Below are 26,803 nucleotides of genomic sequence, written 5' to 3' on the forward strand. Positions count from 1 at the left end.
CTCATCGCAAATGATCATACATTTACTTCAGACACATACAAGCTACAAGAAGTAGTCTGTATATCTTATTGGTAATTTCAACTACTGAAATATACCCATTGATATTTGAAGAATACAGTAATGGCTTAAAGCTTGTCAAAACCCCCAATAATTATTTGTAACGATACAAAATATTTTAGAGAACCAATAAGGAGAAGAGCTGCTGTTTGTAAACACTGGAGTGGATGGTTCACCCACTCAGAAAGTAATTAAGCAACTTTATCGATTGAAATGATCTTCAAATGTATTAATTTTTAAATTCTCTCAGGGAATGTCATTCCTTTATAGATATCCTGTCTATCGTCCACATGCACATTTTACAGTGCACAAATTCCCTGCACTTGTAGACGATACAACCTCGATCATATAGGCCTATGAAAGGTTGTAGACGTACAACAGTCAAAATAATGTAATAGTCTAAGGGCTCTATTCAATCTGAATCACTGAAGCGTTACATTGCGAAATATACATTTTCAGGTAATTTCCGACAGATGCAGCGTTTACCTTGAATGCAGCCTCGAACATTGACTTTACATTTCAATCACGCTGTAACGCTGAACAACCGCAATATGGATCGAATAGAGCCCTAAAACCAAATATAGCAATAGCCTAAACACATTTATTCAGAAGGAACTATTTAACGGATGGTGCACCAAAAACAGCAAAGCCCCACTTCTTTCTCAGCTAAAGTCATTTTTGTTGTTGCTTTGATAACGTATATAATCTGTATTATTATAAAATTGTTTACTAAACTATACAATTTATGCTTTTTTCAAGTATATGAAAGTTTATAACTGAACATGGATACAACCAATGAACTCATTGAACATATCGTTACAACGTTGTCAGTATTTATAAACTGCCTAAAAATGGTTAGGCTACTTACCCAATTGGAAGCCTATTTTTAACTTCTTGGAAATTGCATCTGTTGCAGATGCTCTCAGTGCACGGGTTTCGATGTGTTCAATTGTGTGTTATCATACATTTGACAAACCGAAAAGAAAATGCAATACAACATATATCTTCATGTGATATTTCACACTCAGTTCCTGACTCTTCGCTATACGTTAAAGATAAAATATATTATTTTCGATCTGGACTGTGAGTTCACAAAAATCTCAGACTGCTGTCAGCCTGTCAATACCCGTCCACCACTGACTACAATACCCCGCTGAGCATAGAGCAGGGCACGGACAAACCATCGATCTAGCCAGGAGATCAAACCCAACTCCCCCGCACTTATCCTCTACCGGAACATGGAGCAAATGGCCTCCTAATTCAATCAGCGTCCTGCGCTGTCAAATCATGGGCCTTTATGGGGTAAGATATCCAGACAGCAGAAGGCGATTATCGGCTGATCGGGAGGCCTGTTATTGGGCTAATTGTTCCTTGAGAGAGCTGGACTGCTGAAGGCTGACTGGGCTCACCTTTCCGCTCCACTCCTTTCCTCCCTGCCTGCATCATTCTGTACCATCTTTATTTTCTTCTACAGCATAAACAACTCGTAAAGTAACAATGCATGTAGCCTAATTAATCGTTATCAAGGATTTTAGATCCTATATGTTGAAGGTGGAGCAAGGATAGTGTAACGGAGGTGCAGCCAAAGTCAGACTGTCCAACTGTACATCAGACATTTGGTCACATTGTAGAGTGGAAGGATAAATGTTTAAATGGTCAGTGTTTTAGAGACCTGAGGCTGACTCTGGTTATAAAAGCAGTAATAAGCTGTCAATTACACATTTTATTTACAGGACTTTTTACACAAATCCTGGAAAGGAGAGAAAAGCCCTATACTGTACAACACATTAAATATAGGTTGAAATCACCAATAAACAATAATAATAATAATACAAACAACTACATTTCAGCCTCTGTGTAAATACAGTATTATTTTTTCAATGATCTTAGAACCTTTCATATGATCATGCCCCAAGTAAGACAACATCTTCTTGGATCCATACAGTGACCACAACAGGTGACAATGGAGAACTATATTTAGAAAGCTGTGAGAGTTGAAGAAGAAAGACATAGACAATTGAGGAGCTGACTTCTGCTCACACTGACTTCTGCTGAGCTCAATCAGACACACCGGCAGGGCGCTGGAATATGGACATTAAAAACAAGCGGCAAGGTCTTTTTTTCCGACTGTTTGTTGGGTCCAGCAGTGCATCTGTTCCCCCTGAGGGGGCAGACAGCAGGCTCAGGAGGCCTGAGCCTCAGGGCGGTCCATTAGAGATTTGATCCAGCTGGTACCATTGATGAGCTTGGTGGTGGCAATGATGTATTCTGTGCCACCATCCTCCATCTGAGACAGGAAGCGTAGGGCAGCGATTTCCGCATAAGTCACCCCTCCCAGAAAGAACACCAGTGTGGTCCTGTTCTCCCCCTGCTGGCCTGTGGGTGGGGAAAGCACAGTCAAACAGGGTGGAGATCACAGGGTGCACCATTCTCAGAGGGTGTCTCAGAGTCCATTTCACACATACGTATAATACACACTTGTACATGTATGAAACAGGACAAATTTAAGCACCCAGTGCCTTTTCCCTCCTCTTTCATAAACGAATACATGTACACAAACAATTACCCAGACAGACACACACTTAATGTTAAGGTCCAGTTTGGTTCACTGTGTACAATAAATCAACTGCTGCTCTAAGACATCTGACACGACAGGGAAAAAGCCAGCTCTTGTCGTCAGCCAGCAGATCACCACACCGGTGATCATTCACCCTGCCTTTCAATAGCTCAGCTTGTTGAGCAAGAGAGCAACTGGCTGCCTTGGTCTCCTGCAGTCCTTACGTTTCTTATGGAGACCAGCAGGCAGCTGTTGTCTCTCCTCAAAGTGTGGACCAGGGAGCATCTTCAGAACCTCCTCGATGCTGCGCCAGCCAGGCCTGGCCAACACCTGGGTCAGACGGATGCTAAGAGGAGCATAGCCACTGTAGACATAGGAGATGTCGTTGGGGTTCTGGATGAAGATGACACACACACACAAGCTGGGTATCAGTACAGACAATACTACATACAAATACAAATCCCACTCTCACAGTCAGAGGAAAAACTACGCATGTGAGCTTTGGGAACGTTGTTTTACAAAGACATTTTTCTCTCTCAACTTTCTTAATGACAAAAACAACTCCATTATTGTGCAATTACTAAGCAATGACTATATTACTAACGTGTCACTAGAATAATTACAGTGTTGTTACACAGGTGTTAGTGTTAATTCCCATCCCCTCTCCCAGACTGCATTATGTCTCTCTCATGGGATTCATTCACCTGTTCATTGGCATCCTCCATCCAGAGTTTGAGTGTCTTCCTGATGGTGGGGTAGTTATTCCTGGTGCTTGTCTGGGGCTTCAGAAGACCTGTCTTCTCCAGGTTGTTAAGGGTAAGCATGTGTTCATATCCATAAGTCTGGAGAAAAACAGCACATGTCAATCATGTTGCCACAGTAGCATTCATCACATCTTCAAAATAACCATCACTCGTTTAAAACCACTGACTTATTGTAATGTAATCAGAAAAAAATGCACCTGCAGAATCTCCCTCTTGTAGTAGTCCAACAACTTCTGCTTGAGGCCATTGTTGCAGACCGACTGCATACAGACCAGCCGCAGGATTTTGATTAGGGGATCCTTCTGGGCGATGCAGTCCTCTATGTATGTGTTAACCTGGGGAATGGGAAATAGGGGATGTTGACAAGCAAGACTTGAAATGAGTGCACACACACACACAGCCAAAAAATATGTTTATTTAGTGAAGGCAGCTTTCAGGGCCGACCCTAGCTTTTTGGGGGCCCGAGGCAAGAATTTGTTTTGGGGCCCCCCACCTCTCTGGTAAAACATTTAAGTTAGCCTCCTCTACGCCTGTGGTTTTAAAGCAAATTTTGTGAAATTTTACACATTTTGCCATGGGGCAGAAAGAAAATGTTGCAATTTTAAAGCAAATTTCCTGTAATTCTACAAAGTTTGCCATGGGGCAGAGAGAAAATGTTGCAGTTTTAAAGCAAATTTCCTGTAATTCTACAAAGTTTGCCATGGGGTGGAGAGAAAATGTTGCAGTTTTTAAAACATGGCATAATTGAACATACCTTAACTGACTTATGCCATGTTCATATGATATCTGAGTGAGAGTGACTAACAAAATCAGGGCCACTGGGCACATGCCCTGCATGCCTGGTCAGTAATCATTCGGCCACGAATACTACAAGGTGTAAATAGCCTCTCAAACAAACTCCGCCCTCCTCCTGCTACAACAGGCTTGTTTATTGTCAGTCTCCATTATCACCTTTCTAGAACAAAGACATGGCAGACATGTAAGAGCAAGTCAACTGTCTAATACCCAAACTCAGTTCTAATAACATTGCATGGTGTGAAAGGCATCTCATTAAATTAATTATCTTCATGTCAATAATATGTCCAAACTGACCCTGGAGTCAGTAACCCACACTGATAGTCACATTGAGACATTAGAAGAGAAGAACTAGTGATGCTCTACTACATTTCAACATTCCACCTTGTGTATTCTACTATTCTAACTCTCAACAGTAAGTTGAGACTCTGACTGAGTTCCTACATTTTTTTATATTTTGTTTGCGGCCCCCCCCAGAGCTTACAATATTAGAGCTAACCACATGTCCACCAAGCACTGAAAACATTGTGTACCTACCTTGTCTGTATCGACTCCAGTCATAAACTCCTGCTCCACTGTCAGGTTATCAAAGAAGGCCTCAGACGCTGTATCAGAGAGAGAGAGAATATCCATTTACCTCTGTTACAGAGTATCAACAGCTGTCTTACTCTAAACTGTATGGCACACATACATGACATACTGATATACTCTACCACATTGGACTATACTGTAGGTATATCTTGTATCAGGAATAAAGACAGATAGAGTGGAGGGGTGTTAGTTGGACATGAAAGGAGAAGGAGTAAAGGTTGTTTTTCTCACTGGTGATGTCCTTGATGAGCTCAGCTATGGAGGTGTGATTGGCCAGCGAGCTCCGTGCTGCCTGCATGTGGGGCAGCTGGGACACAAACTGCTTTATCTCGCCCACTGTTTTGGCACTATGCCGCTCCTGCAAGACAAATTCAATTAAATAACATTAAAACACTGGGGGAAAAAGTTGACAGGTCAGTCGTAGACAGTTTAAATCACACATTACCATGAGTCAGATACTGGATGCTGGAGGTTTGAAATAAGGAAAATGTATGATAGACTTTAACAAGGACTGTGTAGCGTAACATACGGATGATGTGAAATGTGGGAACCGTTTGAGATGACAATCACGTAGGAAATTACAACAAAAATCTACTTCTCAACTACACAATAAACAAACATTAAGCTCAAAGCAAAGATGTTGGAATGATTTCAGATGAAACATATCGTATAGACTGCTGCTACGTAGGCATAACAGTAGTAAGAAAGGGCTTGTTGGCTGGAGAACAGCTGATACAATCATCAAACTAGAGAACATAAACTTGGATTAGGAACAGGTTTGGGCAGGACAGAAATGTAAGAATACATCAACGTCCACCGGTGTGGGACGTCAGCCTAATAATCACATGCAAAGCATCCAGTGACAATTCTGATGCCAAAAGTCTCTTGCTGACAAAAATGTAGGCCTGTAGGGAGATTACCTAAACACAGTAGAAAACTGCTTTTCTTGTTGCTCTTATCTAACATTCTTGTATCATAAAAATGTTGTTTACGTTCTTAGTCGATAATACTAACTGTCAGCTGGCTTTACTTTTTGGAAATCCACCTTCTGAAAAGTCTACCTGGCACATCGAAGGTGATTAATAAGAACACAAATTGATATGATTAGAGAAATCGGTAGCTAATGTAATTACATTTACATTAGAGTAGTTTAGCAGACGCTCTTATCCAAAGCGACTTAAATGAGCTTTAGAAAAGAGTTGTCATTTTCAGCCTGAACCTGAGCTCAACAGTACTGAATGGGCTTGGGCTGGACCAGAATTTCACAGAATTGAGTCGGGTCCTCCAGCATCTTCACAAGGGCCTTTGCCTTTATTCTGGGATTGATTTACACTTTTCGCACCAAAGTATGTTCATCTCTAGGAGACAGAATGCGTCTCCTTCCTGAGCTGTATGATGGCTGCGTGGTCCCATGGTGTTTGTACTTGCGTACTATTGTTTGTACAGATGAACGTGGAACCTTCAGGGGTTTGGAAATTGCTCCCAAGGATTAACCAGACTTGTAGATGTCTACAATTTTCTTTCTGAGGTCTTAGCTGATTTCTTTTGATTTTCCCATGATGTCAAGCAAAGAGGCACTGAGTTTGAAGGTAGGCCTTTAAATACATCAACAGGTACACCTCCAATTGACTCAAATTATGTTAGTTAGCCTATCAGAAACTTCTAAAGCCATGACATAATTTTCTGGAATTTTCCAAGCTGTTTAAAAGGCACAGTCAACTTAGTGTATGTAAACTTCTGACCCACTGGAATTGTGATACAGTGGATAATAAGTGAAATAATCTGTCTGTAAACAATTGTTGGAAAAATGACTTGTGTCATGCACAAAGTAGATGTCCTAACCGACTTGCCAAAACTATAGTTTGTTTACAAGAAATTTGTGGAGTGGTTGAAAAATAAGTTAATGACTGCAACCTAAGTGTATGTAAACTTCTGACTTCAACTGTACATTGTTTTATCAATTTTGCGCCAAATAGAAATTGTGTGAGCAATAATAGAACCAAAGCGTAGTTTACATTGTTTAAGGGATATATCAGAGAAGACCACCTCTTCCAGGGCAATAGGAGACACCATATTCCTCTATATATTTAGCCCGGGGGCAGAAGAATCATGTCTAAACCAATTTAGGACGTGGAAAAAAGCTAGTGGATGGAAATACAATTTAAAGTTTGGTATGGAGTCTTCCTATGTCTTTCCCTCTTTGTAAATGTGTTAATTTTATCTGGGATCGTTTACCTTGCCATATACATTTTGAAACCGCACTATGAATTTTATCCCAATAGCCAAAAGAGGGAGCGCCATGGGAAGCATTGAACTACAGAAATTCAGCCATGGCAATATATTCATTTTGACAATAGATATTCTACTGGTTAAAGCAACTGGGATATTATTCTATCTACTGAGGTCGGATTTAATTGATTTGAGTGCTCTGTTAAAGTTTCTGCCAATGGTTTCATTTAAAGAAGGAGATATTCCCAAATATTTAAAATGGGAAACGATTGGATTCTATAAGTAGAGATGGAGTCCTCCATCGGGGTCTTGAGAGGCAGTAGGGCAGATTTGGTTAGATTTATTTTATAACTTGAGATGGAGCTGAATTTATCTATGACCTTCAATGCATTTCGACACGATTGAGATACATTGTCTAGATATAGTAAAATATCTTCTGTGTATAATGAGATCAAGTGATCAGTAGATTTTAGAGATTGACGAATTGCCTGGGCCAGAGGTTCCATGGATAATAAGAATAGCAGTGGTGGAATTGGATCGCCTTGTCTGCTGCTTCTAGTGATTCTGAATGGAGCAGATTAGATATTGCCTGTTATAACTATGGCTGAGGGATTGGCATATAGTATTTTAATCATATTAATGAAATTGGAGCCAATTCCCATATGTTCCAAGAAAGAAACCCCTCGCCTTTCTAAGACAAGGACTGTTTCCTCGTCTCTTCACGCCGGTGCCACTCGCCTCCGCCGCATTGTTCTCAACATCAGTTTAAATCAATATATTTTCAAAAACCGATGGCTTTTTTTCAGGTTCATAAAATGTCTGTGATGTTGGACGGGGCCTGGGTTCGAGCTTCAGCTCACCGGGGTTGGCTCAAATTGTTAAGTTGATGACAACTCTAGCTTATGTGGTCTGACATTTGGACTCATCTGAGTGTTTTCAACAGTTGGTCTGCCCTGTCTGTGTGTGTCTGTGAGTGTGTGTTGGGATGAGGCCAACCTCAAATGCAGCGGAGATGATCTTGGCCTTCTTGCTCAGTGCAGCCCCTACGCCATTGAAGTTTTTGTCCCGTATCTCAGCATACAGCTCCTCTGCTGAGTTGAGCTGCATCTTCTTGGGCTCCGTGGGCAGGTCTTTACCCGCCTCACCCTGCTTCTTTTGAGCAGAAAACTTCTCAGGAGGCAACTTCACATAACCTGTTTGCAAACGCATGTACACAGAATAGACAAACATGCAGACAAAGGTCACAAAACCACATACACAAATCGACAGAAACCTCTCAAGATGTCTGTCTTTGAATCTATATGTCATTGAATGTCTGTATTTAGCTTATTATTGTTTTTTCATGCATTAACAGAGGCCCATCCTCACCGTTGGTGATTCCATAGACTTCGTCAATGAGGCCCTCGTAGGTGAGCTGTGTGGCCAAAGGGGTGAGCAGGTCTACATTGCGGTCCAGCAACAGCAGTGAGTCAAACACAGGTAGGATCTGAGTCTGGGTGCCAGCAAACTCCCTTTTCATCCTAAGCATCATGTTAGCTACATGCTTCACAGGAAAAAGACACGATAGTTTAATTTCCAACACAATGCATTTATCCAAGAGTTAACTGTGGACATTTAAACTCCAAATGAAGCTTTTTCCAATACTCACCCGTGCACACTCTCCTTTCCCAAATATCTGGGGGATGGTCCCATACAGAGCCTGGAGAGTCATAAGGCCCTTGGCAGTGTGGTACAGACTTGTCTGGTCACTTTCCAGATAGCACTCCTAGAGGAGCCAGGCGGGGCACATGAATAGGTAATTACACCTTACAATACAAAATAAAGCTTTGTACCTGAGCCTTACTGGGCATATGCATACACTGGGACGTGTGTAGTGTCTATGTGCATGTCCCTGTTCTAACCTACCCTGAAGGCCCCCTCAGACTCCATGGAGAGCAGGTCTCCATCATAGGGGATGAGGTCTAGGATGTACTCGTCTATGTTGATAAACGAGCCCAGGACCCCCTGCTCTTTCAGCCTCTGCTCACAGAGCATGCTCCGCCGTGGCACAAACAACATGTGGAAATCACGTGGGGAATGCATCTTATCCTCACTGCAGAAACACACATTGAACACAAGAGATACGCTATATGAGGGTAAGCAAACCACATTCACATCCACCCATATGCAATACTGGCTGCAGCATTACTCCAAAATCAATACAAGTATTTAGTGCCAGTGAGATACTGACCTGATTACATTTTCAGCTATAATATCCATCAGCTCAAGCCTGGGACGGACAAAGAAGATGATATTTTTCACGTCAGCAGCAGGGAGACGCCCCCCTTTGAGGGTGAACATCTTCTCCACCTCATGTTCCTGGAGGATATAAAGAAGACACAGATCTGTCAACAACCAGTTTGGCATTTTGCTCTTGCTGTAATGTGAGCCTTCTAAAGCCTATGCAAACACAAGCATTCATTGTTGCTATTCTGTCAGACTCGGTTATAAAATTGTTACTGTAGGTCTACAGTACACACAGAAGTACACATTTTAAGTCAGTCTTACCTTCAACAATGAATATTGTGCTATCAATCCAAAGGGTCCAGTCAGGTATTCATCCCACACAATAGCCTATGGACAGTTAACAACAATTTTTGACACATAAATACTATTTGAGGTCCAAAGTTGACACTTGAATCCACTGCATCTAACTGTTATTTATTTAGCTAGCTAGCTAACGTTACTAACTATGTGGATTACTATGTACCACAACAACCCCATCATTGTTTATGTGGATGATAGCTTTGCATGCTAGCTAGTGTTGAACAGAAAATTCAGATTAAAACAAGGTAAATGAGTTTGTAATTTCTAAACTCTTTAATCCAGACGTTTTACCTTGCTTCCTCCACATTTGTCCAAAAACTCACGGAGCTCCTTCCGCGCTGCTTCCCTCAAAATGTTTAAATTTACTCTTCCATATGATAAGTGCGCAGACATTTTGGCACCGACTGTGTAGGGAGTGTCAGGTGACTGCTTGTGGTAAAGTGTGTGTGTGCGCACCATGTGACCTACAAGAGGTAGTCTTTGAGCTGTAATAAATATTCTGTCCAATAGATGGCCTCAGTAGAATCCTCAGTTATACCGCAACTGTAAAATCAGATGGGGTGAAAGGCATTTAGAGACGGGCAGACCATTTAACATGCACAAATCAATTTAAGACCAAAAATCGAGGATAAAGTGTGGCAATAGTATAACGATGTGCCTCTAGCGACAAATGTTGTTGATGACCATGGCCAGTTGATGTAGCATATAAAACACAGACATGCAACTAATGTGGCCTTCTGATGGAGGGAAAACAAAAACTTCATATGTTACCCCGATATGCAGGCTGATTGAGCATCCATGAAAATAAGGTTGGCTACTAGGCTATTAGACCGTTTAACTGAAAGTGTTTACTTTCATTGGGCTAGTGTAGCCAATCAATTAAATAGTAAGTTGAAAATTAGAAACACGAAACGAAGACAAATTTAAAGTATAACCAGGTAAGAGTCCACTACTTGAGCATCAATGGTAGTCTACTTGGATGCAGGGGTCTCCTTCCCAGGGTACCAAGGGCTTACCACTGAGGAGGGGAGCCCACGCAGGGCGTATAGTGTGGAGATTGGTCCTGGCGACGGTGTTATAGGAATTGAGAAGCACCCCTTGACAAAAAAAAAATTGGCTTGTGACAGGCGTTGCATGCGCAATGAACGGTTTGCGGTTGATTCCAGTACAGTATAAAATTAGTCCGCATCATTCCCTGACATCTTCCTTCAATAGAGGGCTGAAATCTCAGGTAGGCTTGCTACGGTTTTCTAAAGGTCTGCATCTATTGTGAGCAATAGGCTACATTTCACGTATTGCAGTTCAGGGTGCTTCAATTAAAGATTTTTTTTGCAAAATGCAGTTACATGAATAAAATAACATTATGTATACATATGAGGACTGGCTGGTTCTAAATCACAGATTCTCCATCACTTATGATGAAAAATGTATGGAGCGCTGGGCTTCAGTTTATTTGAATAATCTCTTTGAAAATGTATTTGAATGAGAAAAGTATCGAATTGTATCACATAGACCTATGGTATGCAATATGATGCTATCTGTATAAAAAAGACCCGATGGATCAGAGTTTTATCTAGATTGTTGAAAACGTTCCCGAAGACGAGGTTGAGGGAATAGACTGCGTTTTATTTCGTAGCTGTAACAAATGCTTTTACTGAGTGAAATTACTTGACTACCAAGAGAATGCTATTCCATAGAGCCTACTAAACAGTAAGCTTTACTGACGTCATTTTATGCTTAGCATATGTTACTTCAATAAAACTGATATTACTGTCTGTTGTAAAATACATAGGCTAATGATTACTTGAAGTATTTACATTTCTTATCCACTTCATTCATGAATAATGTGGTCCATTAATAACCACTGATGGTGGTAAAGCTTCCTGCAGCCTCCATTCCTCCATCAATGTCTCTACACACCCCTGTGCAGTAAGTGCCTCTTTACAATGAGACTGGTGGCAGACTACAATTCATTCTCTCAGGTCTGGATGATTCCTTGTTGCAGTTGGGTTGTGGGAGAAGAGCCCTGGTATGTTATTTGGGAGATACTGTGGTTGCAGTAAGCTTCCTCACATCTCATCCCTGGGCGTTGCTGCAGGATTTGAGAGAATCACATCAGTACTTGATGTGCCACCGCGCCAGACCTGACTAAAATCATGGAGATTGATTTTAAGGCTCATGCTTTCCTGATGGTTGCACCATTGTTAGTCAGCTGATGTTTGGTATGTGATGTTTCAACCTCCTCCCCAGGGCATATTGAGAACGAGGTTGGGGGCCCAGAGTTATCTGAACCACAACTGTATTGAGGTTAAAACCAATCTAGGGGAAACCCTGAAATTATGATAGTACTACCAATACCACCATCCCCAACTCTTGCCAAAGTCTTGAAGCATGGGGATTAAATGGAGGAGGGGAGATAAGACTGAATGGACTGCTTGCGATATCTGCAATTGCCTCCTCATATATGAGCAACCACCCATAGCAATTGGTTGACACCCTTGCGCTCTGCCCCCCCCCCCTCCCCCCCTCTGCTTCTCGCACTACACCACACTCTCTATGTGCATAAGCTGCTGCAGAGGAAGAGAATGGAATGTGGAGAGAGGAGTAAAAATGTCTGTGAAGAAAGAGGGGGATTAAGGGGGGGGGGGGGGGGTGATTAGCTTCACACCATATGTATATATATATATATATACAGTGACAAGAAAAAGTATGTGAACCCTTTGGAATTACCTGGATTTCTGCATGAATTGGTCATCAAATTTCATCTGATCTTCATCTATGTCACAACAATAGACAAACACAGTCTGTTTAAACTAATAACACACAAACAATTATAATTGTTCATGTCTTTATTGAACACACCGTGTAAACATTCACAGTGCAGGGTGGAAAAAGTATGTGACCCCTTGGATTTAATAACTGGTTGACTCCTTTGGCAGCAATAACCTTAACCAACAGTTTTCTGTAGTTGCGGATCAGACCTGCACAACGGTCAGGAGGAATTTTGGACCATTCCTCTTTACAAAACTGTATCAGTTCAGCAATATTATTGGGATGTCTGGTGTGAACTGCTCTCTTGAGATCATGCCACAGCATCTCAATCGGGTTGAGTTCAGGACTCTGACTGGGCCGCTCCAGAAGGCATATTTCCAGTGGGTCAGAAGTTTACATACACTCAATTAGTATTTGGTAGCATTGCCTTTAAATTGTTTAACTTGGGTCAAATGTTTCGGGTAGCTTTCCACAAGCTTCCCACAATAAGTTGGGTGAATTTTGGCCCATTCCTCCTGACAGAGCTGGTGTAACTGAGTCAGGTATGTAGGCCTCCTTGCTCGCACACGCTTTTTCAGTTCTGCCCACAAATTTTCTATAGGATTGAGGTCAGGGCTTTGTGATGGTCACTTCAATACCTTGACTTTGTTGTCCTTAAGCCATTTTGACACAACTTTGGAAGCATGCTTGGGGTCATTGTCCATTTGGAAGGCCCATTTGCGACCAAGCTTTAACTTCCTGACTGAAGTCTTGAGATGTTGCTTCAATATATCCAAATTATTTTCCTGCCTCATGATGCCATCTATTTTGTGAGTGCACCAGTCCCTCCTGCAGCAAAGCACCCCCACAACATGATGCTGCCACCCCCGTGCTTCACGGTTGGGATGGTGTTCTTTGGCTTGCAAGCCTCCCCCTTTTTTCTCCAAACATAACGATGGTCATTATGGCCAAACAGTTCTATTTTTGTTTCATCAGACCAGAGGACATTTCTCCAAAAAGTACGATCTTTGTCCCCATGTGCATTTGCAAACTGTAGTCTGGCTTTTTTATGGCGGTTTTGGAGCAGTGGCTTCTTCCTTGCTCAGCGACCTTTTAGGTTATGTCGATATAGGACTCATTTTACTGTGTATATAGATACTTTTGTACCTGTTTCCTCCAGAATCTTCACAAGGTCCTTTGCTTTTGTTCTGGGATTGATTTGCACTTTTCGCACCAAAGTACTTTCATCTCTAGGAGACACTACGCATCTCCTTCCTGAGCGGTATGACGGCTGTGTGGTCCTATGGTGTTTATTCTTGCTTACTATTGTTTGTACAGATGAACGTGGTACCTTCAGGCGTTTGGAAATTGCTCCCAAGGATGAACCAGACTTGTGGAGGTCTACAATTTTTTTTCTGAGGTCTTGGCTGATTTCTTTTGATTTTCCCATGATGTCAAGCAAAGAGGCACTGAGTTTGAAGGTAGGCCTTGAAATACATCCACAGGTACACCTCCAATTGACTCCAATCGACTCAAATGATGTCAATTAGCCTGTCAGAAGCTTCTAAAGCCATGACATCATTTTCTGGAATTTTCCAAGCTGTTTAAAGGCACAGTCAACTTAGTGTATGTAAACTTCTGACCCACTGGAATTATGATACAGTGAATTATAAGTGAAATAATCAGTCTGTAAACAATTGTTGGAAAAATTACTTGTGTCATGCACATTGTAGATGTCCTAACCGACTTGCCAAAACTATAGTTTGTTAACAAGAAATTTGTGGAGTGGTTAACTGCAACCTAAGTGTATGTAAACTTCCGACTTCAACTGTATGTATATATACAGAGAGAAGAGGGGTGGTCATGGAAGAGGTAGAAAAACAAATATAGGAAAGAGCCAGATAAGTGCTCTGCAAGCGAACTGCATAATTTAAAGCTGGCAGATACAAGGCAGATGTACCAAAATCCACCCCCTAGGCACAGTTCAACATTTAGTTTTGATTTACATTTGGTTAAGTTGTCAACTAAAGTGACTTCCACTTGAAATCAACAAAACAATTCACCATTTATCATTGGATTTAGGTAAAACCCTGTAAAGTTGGGTTAAATTTTTTAAATTCCCTTAGGTTGATTACTTTTTTCAAATCCAATCAGTTTGCCATGTTGATTCAATGTCATTACATTGACTTTTTTGGTTGAAATGACATGAAAACAACGTTGATGCAACCAGTTTTAGCCCAGTGGGCAGTATCTTTGGGTTTGTTTTCATGGTTTGCCTCTCAGACCATACTCTCTTAAGGGACTTGTTCTTATTCAATTCTATTTCTAGCCTTGCAGGAAGGCTATCAGGCTGGATGCATTATTTGGGTTGAAATGCAGGCTCAGGGTTTTCCCCAGCACACATGGGCTACGGAACATGGAGCCGGTATATCATTAGTAATTAGTCATGTATTTTGGACCCCTTGTGAGAACACACTATTTTCCCTAAGCCCTAACCCTAGACCTAATTCTAACCCTAAAACTCATTTTAACCTTAACCCTAAACCCCCTAGAAATAGCATTTGACCTTGTGGGGACTAACAAAATGTCCCCAGTTGATAAAATGTTTGTTTGTTTACTCTTCTTGTGGGGGCTTTTGGTCCCCACAAGTAAAGTTAAACATGTCCACACTCACACACACACACACACACACACACACACACACACACACACACACACACACACACACACACACACACACACACACACACACACACACACACACACACACACACACACACACACACACACACACACACACACACACACACACACACACAGTGTTTGATTGATCAATCACATTGTTTTCTTCTGATCTCCCTGTTACCATGGTCACAGTTGGTAAAGGTAGTTCTGTTCCTCTTCATGTTCTTTGGAATCCATTTTGGAAAAAGATAAAAGCCTAAACTGTATGACTGCTGTACACAGTTTGTTGATTGGATAGCTTTGCGAATGGTTATGTGTGTGAGTGTGGCTTTGTGTCAAAAGGGAGTGAGATGTTTTGAAGTGTACTTCTCTGAGGATCATCAAGGCGTGGGATCAGGATTGATTGGCAGAGGGGGTTCCCCTGGACACTTGTTATCAGAGTTCTCCAAAAGCAGCCGTAGTGATGAAGAGAGGGGCCATTGATGAGACAATAACTCCACAGTCCACCCAAGAGAGAGGTTTAGAATCAGAACTGGCCATATCTTTAGCCTGGATTGGATGGGGGTTGAATATGTGATAAGTGGCCCATTAGAGAGCATCACCCACGGAATCAGTCCAATAAATACAATTATCAAAAAATGAACAGAGGATAACAGGCCCTCTTGTGTTTCCACTGGCTCCATCTCTCTACCCTTTAGCAGCATAGAAAGACCAACCTGAGCTGTGATGATGGAGAGGACCACTGCTGACCCCAATATATCACCAAATGGCAGGTCATTAGGAAAATTGGCTCATCAAAAGGCTTTCCTAAGGGAGTTATTGTAGAGAGGGGGTGAGTGTAGAGTAGTTCTGCCTAAGCCTTTTAACAAGTCAGTGACCAAGCGGCTTCCCATGTAATAGTACGGCTGAACCTACCTTTTATATCAAAGGGTGCATTATCCTGGGTCATTAAAGATGCACTATGCAGAAATCGCACCGCCATTTCATGGTTACAAAAATTCTAATAGTTTGCCTAATTTTGGTTTATGTGACAAAAAAAAGCATGTATAGTGTAGAGAATAATTGTATCATCTAAACCGCTGTGGAATATATTTTACATAACCAAAAATATTGTATTTTCAGCTGTTTGAAACTGGTGTACAAAAATCAAAAGTAAAAGAAGCAAAAACAAAATGTAAGAACAGGAAGCATAGAAATACCACACATAGAACAGATCTACCGCTTCTTAGACTTGCTTTCAGTGAGAATGACAGATCTATAACACACATTTATATATGAATTTGATTGACTCGCCCAAAAAGTTACATATTGCAGCTTTACCTACATGTACATATTACCTCAATTACCTCGACTAACCGGTGCCCCCGCACATTGACTCTGTACCGGTACCCCCTGTATATAGCCTCGCTATTGTTATTTTACTGCTGCTCTTTAATTATTTGTTACTTTTATTTCTTCCTTTTGAAGGAATTTTTCTTAAAACTCCATTGTTGGTTAAGGGCTTGTAAGTAAGCATTTCACTGTTGTATTCGGCGCATGTGACAAATACAATTTGATTTGATTTGATTTGCCACCACCATATGAATAATACTCAACCTTAGCATGTGGAATCACTTTTTGGAATTGATATTTTTCAAATTTTTGTATTTTTCTATACTGGTCCCCCATGGGAATTAAACCCACAACCCTGGCATTGCAAGCGCCATGCTCTACCAACTGAGCCACACGGGACCACAACGCAACATTTCACCTCAAGAGGGATGCATCAGGGTGAGAATTGAGATGCTTAAACTGTCCCTAGACCCCTGCCCCTCCTATCTGAATAGCAGAATTCTAGATGGTCTTTCGGTGTGGGTTATTTACATGTATTTAACCAGGTTAGTCTCGTTGAGATCAAAAATATATTTTTCAAGAAAGACCTGTGGGTGCGAGTGGGCTCTTTGTTAGCAAACGGACCTGTTGAAGACACTCAGGTAGATGGTACCTGCTAGTTTTCTTGTGGGCCAGAGGGAGTGTCAGATAGCCAGCAGCGGAAGTGTGCCAGCTCCTCATAGCTGACTTCCAGCAGAACAGCCGGGGGTTCGGCAGAGGCATCACCATTATCCTCAGAGAGACAATAGAGACGAAATGGAATACGATTATATTTCCCTCCGCCACCTAGGCCACATACAATCATCATGTCTAGATCAATAGCCATATGTCAAGGTTTGTGTGCAACAATATAAAGCATTAGATTTTGACAATGGAAAATGAGTGGCTTGATTTAATGCCCCATGCACGTCTTATTATGCCTGTCTCCTGGAGAGGTAGAGAGAAAATGAGGGGAAAATGACTGACCTACAACTCTTGAGTTGAATTTCCACGTCCCTCTTTTCAACTCTGGGGTACGGCAAGGATGAGTCACCAGACTGTGAGCTGGGAGCAAATCAGGGACGAGGAGCCCATCCTGAAATATAATCAGGTGGGTGCTGCCTTTATGATGAATGGTGTCTGCATAATGCTTGCATTTTCAGGTTGCCAAAGTCAAGAGTGCAATTGTTCTACGACTCAATGTAAGTAGGCCTACACATGCAACAGAGTATATTGGAATCAAAAATACCTGTATATTAATATTAGTTTCCATCATGGTAAGAGATCACCGATACAATTGAATCCTATTTATGTTTTATTTGTATGTGTGGGAGTGTGTACATACCACTTGTAAGTGTTTGTGTGCCAGCCCTTTCCGGTCCCATCTCTCATTGGCTCTATGTGGATGAAATTGCTGTGTCTGCAGGGTAACGACAGCGCGAGGGCTTGTTGGTCACAGGAGGATCGTTCCTGTTTGTTACCTAACAGGGCTGGATCTGGATCTATGCCTCCCTAGAGGAAGTGGTGGTGGTTGTGAGAGCTAGGGATGGCCATTCCTCACAGATGGCCACACAGATGGTCCCTTCTTCCCTGTTCATATGACTGAAAACAGGGAAAATACTGTATGTGACATGTACTGTATGTCATAGACCTGGAAGACCCCCACCACCTGCTAAACCACAGCCACAGCTCTCACCAACAAGCATACTAACAGGCTCCCAAAATAAGCCAATTTCCTCTCCTCTACCATCCCTCCTTCCTTCCTGCCAAGCTCCCGGCTCGCACATAACGTTCTGAAAACCATGTTTCTTAGAACTTGGTGAGAGCGTGGTTGTCCTATGGTTATTTTGCATACAACCTTCCCACAACTTTTTTGTATAGTTGCTTGGTATTTCATTACTTTAACAGAACATTTACTCAAAGTTCAAACAAACATGGTTACATTTAATTTACATTTTGATAATGTTCTAAAATAGTTCAAGAAGCAACGTTCTTCTGTGGGAATTTCGGTACTTCAGCGTAATGTTTCCTACAGATTTACTCATGGTTATATTTAAAGTCATGTTCTCAAATTATTCCAAGAACATTAACAAACAACTTTCTTCTTTTGGAAATGTCAGTACATCAGCATAATGTTTCCTACAGGTTTCCTCATGGTTCTGACAACGTTAAGAAAACTTTCCAAAAAAACCACAAGGAAACGTAAGTAACACTCAGAGAACGTTCAACAAATCTTTTTAAAGATGCACTATGCGGAAATCATTCCACCTTTTCCTGGTTGTAAAAATTCTAATAGTTTGCATAATTTCAGTTTATGTGACAAAACAAGCATATAGTGTAGAGAATAGAGAATCATTGTACCATCTAAACTGCTATGAAATATATTTTCCATAACCAAAAATATTGTATAGTGTGGAGAATCATTGTACCATCTAAACTGCTATGAAATATATTTTCCACCAAAAATATTGTATTTTCAGCTGTTTGAAGTTGGTGTACAAAACCAAAAGTAAAAGACACAAAAATCTAACTTCAAAATGAGAAGCATAGTTATAGCGCACATAGAACCAAATCTACCTCTTCTTAGAGGTCCGTTCAATAAGAATGACAGATCTATAACACACATTTCTATGTGAATTTTGTTGGGCATGCTGGCTCCATACTGGTGGGGTAGTGGACTAATTCCATGGTTAGAGAACAGAAGATCATAGATCAACGTTTTAAGGAAGGTATTCAAAAACCTCAAAATAACCTATCTATTCTATTCTCAGAGCATTAATAAAACCTCCAAGGAAAACTTTCAAGGAACCAGAGTAAAATGTTCTCAAAACCTACCTACAAACAAAAAATAAACGGTCCCAGAACAGGCAAAATGTTCACTTCTCTTCTCAGAACATTTAAAAAACGTTCAGTTTTACCAGTCAGGAAATGTATGAATTTGTTCCCACAACCAATGTGAAACCAAAAACATACTTTCCCACATCTTCCAAGGAACAAAATGTGCTTTTTTAAAACTCCTGTCCTGTCCCTCCAGTACCCACTCTATGTGTTCAGACACACAATTTCTGAGAGCTTGCAGATAGAGTATGAATAACTAAAGTGCACTATCGCCTGAAAAAGGAGATAGAGAACCCGCTACACTGGAGTGAGGAGCATTGGGGGATGGATTGGGAGTTGTAAATGATTAAAAAATGCAGAGCGATGTTTTCATCCTGCAGTAGAGGGCTAATCGGCGCAGTGCTTTATAGTTCTGTCCAACTGTAGGCCTCAGGGTTGCTATCTCATAATCACACCCTACTCTCCTGATGGAAAACGTGCCAGGCTAACGGAGAATGGGCTTTTCTGTCACGCCCTGACTTTAGAGAGCCTTTTTATGTCTCTATTTGGTTTGGTCAGGGTGTGATTTGGGGTGGGCATTCTATGTTTTTGTTTTCTATGATTTTGTATTTCTATGTTTTGGCCGGGTATGGTTCTCAATCAGGGACAGCTGTCTATCGTTGTCTCTGATTGGGAACCATACTTAGGTAGCCTTTTTCCCACCTTTCAGTGTGGGAAGTTGTCTTTGTTTGTGGCACTATAGCCCTTAAGCTTCACAGTCGTTTTTGTATTGTTTATTGTTGGCGTCATCTTAATAAAAGGAATATGTACCCTCACCGCGCTGTGCTTTGGTCCAGTTCTTCCAGCAACGGCTGTGACATTTTCACTCAAACCAGTGCCTCCCCAGCCCATTTCCCCTTAACACTCATGCTCTCTAACGCCAGCAGGACTGTTTGATCCCAATTGATGACAAAGATACAATTTTGTTAATGGAATGTGGGGATTCATCGGTTGTAATGATAAGGTTGATGAGATCTAATAACGGAGGGAGTGGAAGGATGAGGATGAATCAGCCTAAGTGTGAGTATGATCGTGAGAGAGTGATTCTGACCATGCACATCATTCATCAAACTACAGATGTCGGATCTTAACTTGATCACTCTTTTGTCACAGAACTTTACTGCTGCATCGGGAAATTCAAATGAGCCTTGTGAGTTCCTGAAAAAAAGCGGTTATCTTTCTCTCCATGCGGGGGCAGTCGAGTCATTGGGATCAGTACTTGCTATCCAAATAATTTTCTCTCGCTCAAACGCTAGGACAAGGTCCTATTACTGCAACATTCTAATGTACAAAAATGTATCAGAAATGCAGCCATACACATCAACAACTGTCGTTTTACAGCTTAATAACAAGATAGATATTGGTCTCCGCTAGGCTATGACATACAAGTGCCAAGTGTATGGTAAGGTGAAAAGTAAGCAAAATTGTGGCCTGGGGTGGCATGGAGGTTAGGATCGCTGCCTTCAGCGTGGCCACGCACATGTATGTCTATCTTGTTAGCATGGTTTTGATTCTGGCCTATGCCCTTCTGGCACAAATAACTCAATCGCCCGATTGATTTGATTTATTTACAGATTCAAATATGGAGAGTCCAGGGATATTTTACCCCTGATCTTGATAAGAAATGACCATGCTAGATACTTTTGGGTAACATAAATAGGATACAAATAATATCAATAGGCTACACCAACATTAGTTTCCATTCATACAAAGTGTCAGGTAAATTGCCACAGTAGATTTGCCTTGGTAAACGATTAAATACTTTATTTCTATTATACAGAATGCTTGTCAAATAGATAATCGCCCTTAGTCTGTTCAAAAAGCGGTAAATTGTGGTGATTACAATACCAACCAGAGGGCGAACATGTCTTAAAGACTTTGGTTGCAAGCAGGACTTAAAGACCCTGCATGGTCAATCTGTTGTCTGCATTGGCGTGCAGCGTTTACAGTGATACGGCCTCTGCAGAAGTCAGGGCATTCATACTTGCGCTTCGCGGAGCACCTCAGAGGTGTTGAGCAGAGCTGTTGTGAAGGAAGTGAGTTTGTGTTTATACAGGACCTCCCGCCCCCACCTACCGTTAACCAATCATGTCAATGCAGAGCTTTAAGGAGCTATTCGGAGCCTGGGAGGCGCGCTGCGATGCGGTACAGAGCTCAATTTGGCCTCTGCATGCCTCCGGAGGCTCCGCATTTGCGTCACACCTTCCATATGGAGCCTCTGACCACATTTTCCGATCAAGCATAAACTGGCTTTAAGGGTAACGCCGACATCCTATTTTAGGGAGCGGTAGAGGTGACCAATAAGGGTTACAATTAAGATCAGCTGTGAGGGTGAATTTAGCTCGTATTGATGGTTTAACGAGACATCAGATGGCGATCATCTAGTACCATCGATGGTTGCAATAGGCCCCTTGTTCTTTGATTATATTCCAAAAGGCTACATTCTGTAGGCCACCCAATAGCCCATCCATTGTCACATAATGAAAGTGAAAAACAATAATAGGCTACTGTGTTTCCCTGGCAGAGTTCGGCCATCAGTTGATAGACAGATGTAGGCCTACTGTAGAAGATAAACTTTCCTCCAGTGTGGATGCTCGTCCACATTTTGTAGTTAGGCAATGTATAATTTGTCAATATACACTACATGACCAAAAGTCGAACATCGACATCCAAAATCATGGGCATTAATATGGAGTTGGTCCCCCCTTTGCTGCTATAATAGCCTCCACTCTTCTGGGAAGGCTTTCCACTAGATCATGGAACATTGCTGAGGGGACTTGTTTACATTCAGCCACAAGAGCATTAGGGAGGTTGAGCACTGATGTTGGGCGATTAGGCCTGGCTCGGAGTCGGCGTTCCAATTCATCCCAAATGTGTTCGATGGAGTTGAGGTCAGGGCTCTGTGCAGGCCAGTCAAGTTCTTCCACGCCGTTCTCGACAAACCATTTCTGTATGGACCTTACTTTGTGCACAGGGGCATTGTCATGCTGAAACAGGAAAGGGCCTTCCCAAACTGGAAGCACAGAATCGTCTAGAATATCATTGTAGGCTGTAGCGTTAAGATTTCCCTTCACTGGAACTAAGGAGCATAGCCTGAACCATGAAAAACAGTCCTAGACCATTATTCCTCCTACACCAAACTTTACAGTTGGCACTCTGCATTGGGGCACGAAGCGTTCTCCAGGCATCCGTCAAACCCAGATTCGTCCGTCTGACTGCCAGATGGGAAAGCGTGTGATTCATCACTCCAGAGAAAGTCCAATGGCGACGAGCTTTACACCACTCCAGCCAACGCTTGGCATTGCACATGGTGATCTTAGGCCTGCGTGTGGCTGCTTGGCCATGGAAATCCATTTCATGAAGCTCCCGATGAACAGTTCTTGTGCTGACGTTGCTTCCAGAGGCAGTTTGGAACTTAGTAGTAAGTATTGCAACCGAGGATAGACGGTTTTTCAATGCTCTACACGCTTCAGCACTCGGTGGTCCCGTTCTGTGCGCTTTGTGGCCGTTGTTTCTCCTAGACGTTTCCACTTCACAATAACAGCACTTACAGTTGACCTACGCAACTCTAGCAGGGCAGAAATTTGACGGACTGACTTGTTGGAAAGGTGGCATCCTATAATGGTGCCACATTTAAAGTCACTGAGCTCTTCAGTAAGGCCATTCTACTGCCAATGTTTGTCTATGAAGATTGCATGGCCGTGTGCTCGATTTTATACACCTGTCAGCAACGGGTGTGGCTGAAATAGCCAAATCCACTAATTTGAAAGGGTGTCCACATAGGGCTGTGGCGGAAATTACAGTTTGTCAGCCGGTAATTGTTTAAGCAAATAACAGCTGGTCCCACAGTAATTGATCCTTAATTAACGTAAACACATTTAGCATCTTCTGGATTCCACGCATAGCCTACAAGCCACTGATGCTGACCTTTGGAACATCTACATTTTAAAAAGTCTAATAAATCCATGTAATATAGTCTACACCATCACAATTAACCCATTATTTATTTTAGACAGGTCTAAAGAAACATGATATGAAGAAAATGTAGTCTATTTCAGAAGAACAGAATAGCATACTCTGAGTCCTTATGTTTGGCCCTGATCTGGCTATGCCATATGGCTGTGGCTACACTAGTTCATTTAGCAGACAGGATTTGCTTAGAATTCCATGGCATTATTTTATATTTTTTATAGTATGAAGAATACAATTGAACATATCTGAATAAAATAGACAGGATATTTTCTCCAAACGATTTGAGGGAGTGTGCACATGTGGCTATTCTGTGTTGAGCTGTTAACAAAGAAACAGGTCCTCATATACAGTGGGGAGAACAAGTATTTGATACACTGCCGATTTTGCAGGTTTTCCTACTTACAAAGCATGTAGAGGTCTGTAAACTTCAACTGTGAGAGACGTAATCTAAAACAAAAATCCAGAAAATCACATTGTATGATTTTTAAGTAATTAATTTGCATTTTATTGCATGACATAAGTATTTGATCACTTACCAACCAGTAAGAATTCCGGCTCTCACAGACCTGTTCGTTTTTCTTTAAGAAGCCCTCCTGTTCTCCACTCATTACCTGTATTAACTGCACCTGTTTGAACTCGTTACCTGTATAAAAGACACCTGTCCACACACTCAATCAAACAGACTCCAACCTCTCCACAATGGCCAAGAACAGAGAGCTGTGTAGGGACATCAAGGATAAAATTGTAGACCTGCACAAGGCTGGGATGGGCTACAGGACAATAGGGAAGCAGCTTGGTGAGAAGGCAACAACTGTTGGCGCAATTATTAGAAAATGGAAGAAGTTCAAGATGATGGTCAATCACCCTCGGTCTGGGGCTCCATGCAAGATCTCACCTCGTGGGGTATCAATGATCATGAGGAAGGTGAGGGATCAGCCCAGAACTACACGGCAGGACCTGGTCAATGACCTGAAGAGAGCTGGGACCACAGTCTCAAAGAAAACCATTAGTAACACACTACGCCGTCATGGATTAAAATCCTGCAGCGCACGCAAGGTCCCCCTGCTCAAGCCAGCGCATGTCCAGGCCCGTCTGAAGTTTGCCAATGACCATCTGGATGATCCAGAGGAGGAATGGGAGAAGGTCATGTGGTCTGATGAGACAAAAATAGAGCTTTTTGGTCTAAACTCCACTCGCGGTGTTTGGAGGAAGAAGAAGGATGAGTACAACCCCAAGAACACCATCCCAACCGTGAAGCATGGAGATGGAAACATCATTCTTTGGGGATGCTTTTCTGCAAAGGGGACAGGACGACTACACCGTATTGAGGGGAGGATGGATGGGGCCATGTATCGCAAGATCTTGGCCAACAGCCTCCTTCCCTCAGTAAGAGCATTGAAGATGGGTCGTGGCTGGGTCTTCCAGCATGACAACGACCCAAAACACACAGCCAGGGCAACTAAGGAGTGGCTCCGTAAGAAGCATCTCAAGGTCCTGGAGTGGCCTAGCCAGTCTCCAGACCTGAACCCAATAGAAAATCTTTGGAGGGAGCTGAAAGTCCGTATTGCCCAGCGACAGCCCCGAAACCTGAAGGATCTGGAGAAGGTCTGTATGGAGGAGTGGGCCAAAATCCCTGCTGCAGTGTGTCCAAACCTGGTCAAGAACTACAGGAAACGTATGATCTCTGTAATTGCAAACAAAGGTTTCTGTACCAAATATTAAGTTCTGCTTTTCTGATGTATCAAATACTTATGTCATGCAATAAAATGCAAATTAATTACTTAAAAATCATACAATGTGATTTTCTGGATTTTTGTTTTAGATTACATCTCTCACAGTTGAAGTGTACCTATGATAAAAATTACAGACCTCTACATGCTTTGTAAGTAGGACAACCTGAAAAATCGGCAGTGTATCAAATACTTGTTCTCCCCACTGTATGCTTAATTTGGAGTTATTTATGCAACTTAAGTTGTTATACAAACATTGGGCTATATGTTAAGATTTTTAGTACGTTATAAGGCTGCATGATGGGACTCTAATGATGGTTTGATAAAAGTTGCATGAAAGGCATGAGCTCTGCTTTTTTTGCGCAGGCTGAACACATCTCATCAGTCTCTCATTCACAATTTGACAAGCACTTGATAATGCCTCGAATTTCTCGACGGCATCCCCTTTGTGGGGCTGTAATGCCCCCTAAAAAAATCCATGCCTTTTGTGGCCAGTGGCCGTTGTGCCCTTGGGCTGAATATAATAATTAGAATTCCCTTCTCCCGGTTGCATGCTCCGAAGTACCTCTCACTTACATGGCTCTTTCAGATATCTCAATTCTTATTAGCCAATGCCCATCACTGGGCCTTCAGGTTCTTCTCACAGGCAATCTCAGATCCTTCTCACAGGCTACAAGTGAAGACCAACACATCGGGGCGCGCGTCCTTATCGAATTCCAAGGCGCATATTGAAGATGTTTGAAGAACTGTCCACATTTACTTTTCATCAGCCAACAAGATGAGAAGGCCTAATGAACAGCAAACGCACTAGCTTATGCCAATCTACTTCCCCTCATTTTTTATTTATTTATTTTATTTCACCTTTATTTAACCAGCTATTCAAATATTAAAGCCGCACAATACAGGCTTTCAATCCACACTAAAGACTATAACTACACTACATGACCAAAAGTATTTGGACATAGGGCTGTTATGGTGACCGTATTACCGCCACATTGGCAGTCACGAGTCATAACCACAGTCAAATTCCATGTGACCATTTAATCACAGTAACTAGGCTTCTCCAAGCTCTGATGCTGCTGATGGTCTTGACCAAACTTGCTAACTGCCTTGTACTCAGCACTCTATAGTCCCTCTAATCACTCTGACATAAATGGAAAGGTAATCAAAATTCTAATCAAACACTTCGAGAGCCCATGAGCTCATGTTGCTCAACATTTCTATAGGCTATGCAATTCTGTGGGAAAACAGAGTGATAGCCTCTATTAAAAAGAGGAGTATCCCATCAGCTTTCTATAGGCTAGGCCTACTATATTTGTTTCGCAACTTTCTTAATATTAAGCACATTGCTTCTCTTTACAACAGGAGTATAGCCTTCCTGGCTGGCATGAAAATGAACCACGGGAAAAGCATCCTCCATTCGCTATTAATGTGCATGATAATGGTCCATTCTAAATCAAAACACATTTCACACATATATTATTTAGCATATGTAAAGACAAGATGAAATCAAAATAGTCTGATGGCGGACAATATTATCCTATTCCTTATGAATTATATATTATCACTTGTGAATGATCCCCAGCGTAAGGCAAGAAACAATGCCTTTTTTTGCAAATTTTTCGAATCATAGTCACACACCTCATGTAGCCTAGCCCATAGGCCTATATGTTTTGATAAGGTTTGTATCACAACTAAAGTGACCAAATAACTTCTTAAAATTAAGCACATGAATCCACTTTACAAGGGGTGTAGAGTTAACTTGCATACATAAGCAGCGCGTGAGTTTCAAGTTTGGGGCAGATCATTTAGATTTTTTTTGTACTTTTAGCCCTTTTTCTCCCCAATTTCGTAGTATC

The 26,803-nt window shown here is 41.7% G+C and overlaps 2 protein-coding genes across 3 annotated transcripts in view; one reads left to right on the forward strand and one right to left on the reverse strand.

Moving 5' to 3' along the window:
• Window positions 1–1,760: 1,760 nt before the first annotated feature.
• On the reverse strand, window positions 1,761–10,021 carry LOC139576757 (vacuolar protein sorting-associated protein 33A-like). The gene is made up of 13 exons (XM_071403182.1): window positions 9,871–10,021; window positions 9,541–9,606; window positions 9,224–9,351; window positions 8,899–9,085; window positions 8,642–8,758; window positions 8,362–8,536; window positions 7,990–8,186; window positions 4,996–5,122; window positions 4,711–4,778; window positions 3,576–3,713; window positions 3,319–3,456; window positions 2,839–3,007; window positions 1,761–2,433 (listed from the first exon to the last, which is right to left on the reverse strand). Exons 1-13 carry the CDS (start codon window positions 9,970–9,972, stop codon window positions 2,240–2,242), a joined length of 1,806 nt encoding a protein of 601 aa, XP_071259283.1. The 5' UTR covers window positions 9,973–10,021; the 3' UTR covers window positions 1,761–2,239.
• Window positions 10,022–10,596: 575 nt separating this feature from the next.
• The window catches only part of LOC139576762 (rabphilin-3A-like), a 41,952-nt gene continuing 25,745 nt past the window's right edge, over window positions 10,597–26,803 (forward strand). The window contains exon 1 of one of the 2 annotated variants that reach the window (XM_071403192.1): window positions 10,597–10,810. The gene's annotated coding sequence lies outside the window, so the exon portion shown is untranslated. The remainder of the gene's footprint in view (window positions 10,811–26,803) is intronic. The other variant, XM_071403193.1, reaches the window with a different exon arrangement.

This window comes from Salvelinus alpinus, chromosome 5 (assembly GCF_045679555.1).
Source record: "Salvelinus alpinus chromosome 5, SLU_Salpinus.1, whole genome shotgun sequence".
Lineage (NCBI taxonomy): Eukaryota > Metazoa > Chordata > Actinopteri > Salmoniformes > Salmonidae > Salvelinus > Salvelinus alpinus.